Source organism: Lipotes vexillifer, unplaced genomic scaffold, assembly GCF_000442215.2.
Source record: "Lipotes vexillifer unplaced genomic scaffold, Lipotes_vexillifer_v1.1 scaffold470, whole genome shotgun sequence".
Lineage (NCBI taxonomy): Eukaryota > Metazoa > Chordata > Mammalia > Artiodactyla > Lipotidae > Lipotes > Lipotes vexillifer.
Window position 1 is genome coordinate 1570069 of NW_006799533.1, and position 3344 is coordinate 1573412.

Genomic DNA, 3344 nt, shown 5'->3' on the forward strand with positions numbered 1-3344 from the left:
AAAAAAAATATAGATATATATATATATAAGTTTATGCTTCCCCAAAGAAGAGGTAGGGATATTTTAAAAGCACAAATTATTTGACTCATCCCCCTTAAGATTTCTGGTTTGGGATTTCCCTGGTGGTCCAGTGGGTAAGACTGTGCTCCCGATGCAGGGAGCCCGGGTTAGATCCCTGGTCAGGGAACTAGATCCCACGTGCATGCCGCAACTAAGAGTCTGCATGCTGCAACTAAGAACCAGCGCAGCCAAAATAAATAAATATTTTTTTAAAAAAGGAATTCAGCTTTGATGAATTATTTATTTATTTATTTATTTATTTATTTATCTATCTATCTTTGGCTGTGTTGGGTCATCGTTTCTGTGCGAGGGCTTTCTCCAGTTGCGGCGAGCGGGGGCCACTCTTCATCGCGGTGCGCGGGCCGCTCACTGTCGTGGCCTCTCTTGTTGCAGAGCACAGGCTCCAGACGCGCAGGCTCAGTAGTTGTGGCTCACGGGGCTACTTGCTCCGCGGCGTGTGGGATCTTCCCAGACCAGGGCACGAACCCGTGTCCCCTGCATTAGCAGGCAGATTCTCAACCACTGCACCACCAGGGAAGCCCTTGATGAATGATTTAAAGTGCATTTACTAGACTAGATTAAGGAAAAAAATATTCATACTCATTTTATACTTATATAGGACAAGAACATCAATATGGCAAGTATAACCATAGTATAGTAAGAGATATAACCAAACCACTGAACAAGAGGCAAGCATTGCCTTCACACAGGTGGGAGAGAGAGATGGGATGGTGAGCGATGCTATCGGACAATGGAAGCTGAACATGTCACAGCCCTAGAGAAACGAGCTGTAAGATGTGCATGAAAGGAGCTTGTGAGAGGAGGACGGGTCCACTACTTTGGCCTGCAAACTCATCACCTGGCTTTGCACCCACAGTGGAATCCCAGTGAGCTGGGGTGGCCTCCTCTGTGCAAAGCTGAACTTTCAGCCCTGGCACCTCCTCAACACTAGCTCCTTCAGCCATGGGCACTGGGGCTCCAGGGAAATCTTCTTCTAATCCTAGCATAGCCCCTTTAGGCTCTGAGTAACCTGCGAGTGGGCAACTGTCCTCAGCTCAGAGGACAGAGATTCAGCCAGAAAGGAGACAAGCATGTTCCAAAATGCTCTGGATGAAGTGAGGCTGGGGAGTTTAGTCCCTGACTCGCTCTCGCATAGAGCTTAACACAAGGTTTTGTTCATTTATTTTAAAATTTCTCCTCAGCTCAGAGGACAGAGATTCAGCCAGAAAGGAGACAAGAATGTTCCAAAATGCTCTGGATGAAGTGAGGCTAGGGAGTTTAGTCCCTGACTCGCTCTCGCATAGAGCTTAACACAAGTTTTTGTTCATTTATTTTTAAATTTCTCATTAAAAAAATTTTTTTTGGCCGTGCAGCTTGCAGGATCTTAGTTCGCCGACCAGGGATCGAACCCATGCCCCCTGCAGTGGAAGCATGGAGTCCTAACCACTGGATCACCAGGGAAGTACCACAAATTTTTATTTTAACTGAGGTAGGGTTTGCTCATGATCTATTATCTAGTACTTAATATACTGTCAGCTTTTAATGACATTGAACTCAATAAAAATATCAATATTTATACTTCACATATATATTCCTCTTAATAACGTGCATGTAGACATATTAGCTGCCTGGCCCCATTTTGCAAACCGTTTAAGCTTTACCTGTTGAAGGAACCATCTAGAATACATGGTTTGGAGACTAGAGTGCCAGCTGCAATAGTAATATTAAAGCTCAATCTGATAGAAATTGGGATTTGGATTGTTGTTTCTCTTGTGGAATATGCCTTCAGGGAGAATTATTTTGATAAAGAGGGGCATATTTAGTTGGGTTGACCTGGTAATTACTTGGGATGCTTCTCATAGCAGTACAAAATAGCTCTATGTGCTTTCAAAAAATTAATCAAACTTACCCTTCTATAAATACTCGAAGAAAAACATCCATGAAAAAAAATAAAGCAATAGCTAAAGAAACTGAACGATATTCCAAAGGAATATACATCGTGCTATCAGAGACAGCTACGTCTGTAATGATGAGGGACACATCCACAAAGGTCAGCAAAATTCCAAATATTCTACAACAAACAAATAAACCAAATAAGGATAAAGTGGTTTTCACACCTATAGGTAGACTAACTTCAGCCCAATGATCTAATATCAAAATGTCATTATTTTGGGTTAAACTGTTCAGTGGTAGGGAGAACTGCCCTTAGAATCTCAACATAAATTACTCTTTCACCCAACAGGAGCAGTTGTTAGGGAAATAAATTTCCCACTAAACCACTTCATGATATCATGCCCTTTTATATTAAGACACATCAGACCAACACTCCAAGACAGAATAGGCAAACTGCATTAAAATTACATGTTTCCAATTGTAAACTCTTCTTAAAATTTAAGAATTTTAGAAGGGTCTTCTACCAATTTCCCACAAGAAATTAAACCTCATTGATCTTGATATTTTTTAAACAATTTAGTAATAAAAACCAAGTGAAAGCATGACTAACATAAGCCCTTAAAAGACTACTTTGACCAGTAAGGCTTCTTATCAGTGAGTTTATCAACAAATATAAGATTACATATCAATGGATGGTTCTGGCACAGTTCTGGGCACGTAAGAAGGAATTCAATTCAATGAATACACACATAATTCAACTCTAAAGTAACTCCTAAGCCTTTTTCCTGTATATGCTAAACACATTCTCTATAAGTTGATTATACTATTTGTATAATCTATGAAGATAAATTAATCTTAAAGCACTTTTTCACAATTGCAATGCAAATTAAAATATCAATTTAAAAGGAAGCAAGTACGTTGTGTGAATCTGTAACATAGTATGAAATCTTACTATCGTGTAGAGAAGAAAGATCTAAGTAAAATGTTTCTAGAATTAAGGAGTAATTCTAGGTGAATTAAGGTATTTACTAAAACTTTCCTTATAACTAAAGAATTTTGAAATGCATGTTTCATTATTTTTACTTTTACAGGTAGAAAAAAAATGTTAATATGTTGATATTAGACTCTGTACATGCCATTTCTTTGCAATTCTTAATGTTCAGCTTCAATTAAAATTTCAAGATAAATTAGATTGCATTAAATGGGGCACAAAGGTTATTTAGCGACATACTGACAGTGGAAATGCTTTTTCTTCCCTCCCAGATCCTTTGCCATTAAAAAATATTGATATTAAATGTAATACATACTTAATTACCTCCTTTTCTAGAGTCTCACATACCTGAAAGTGAAGGATGATACAATCAAGTACACAATTCTCTTAATATTCCTGC

General features: G+C 38.6%; 1 protein-coding gene across 1 annotated transcript in view; it reads right to left on the reverse strand.

The window, feature by feature from the left end:
- LOC103070005 (phosphatidylinositol 3,4,5-trisphosphate 3-phosphatase TPTE2) overlaps window positions 1–3344 on the reverse strand; it is a 58985-nt gene that overhangs the window by 46537 nt on the left and 9104 nt on the right. Inside the window, exons 3-4 of the mRNA XM_007471693.1 lie at window positions 3293–3340; window positions 1970–2131 (exon numbers count right to left, since the gene is read on the reverse strand). Coding sequence (XP_007471755.1) covers window positions 1970–2131; window positions 3293–3340 — 210 coding nt within the window. The remainder of the gene's footprint in view (window positions 1–1969; window positions 2132–3292; window positions 3341–3344) is intronic.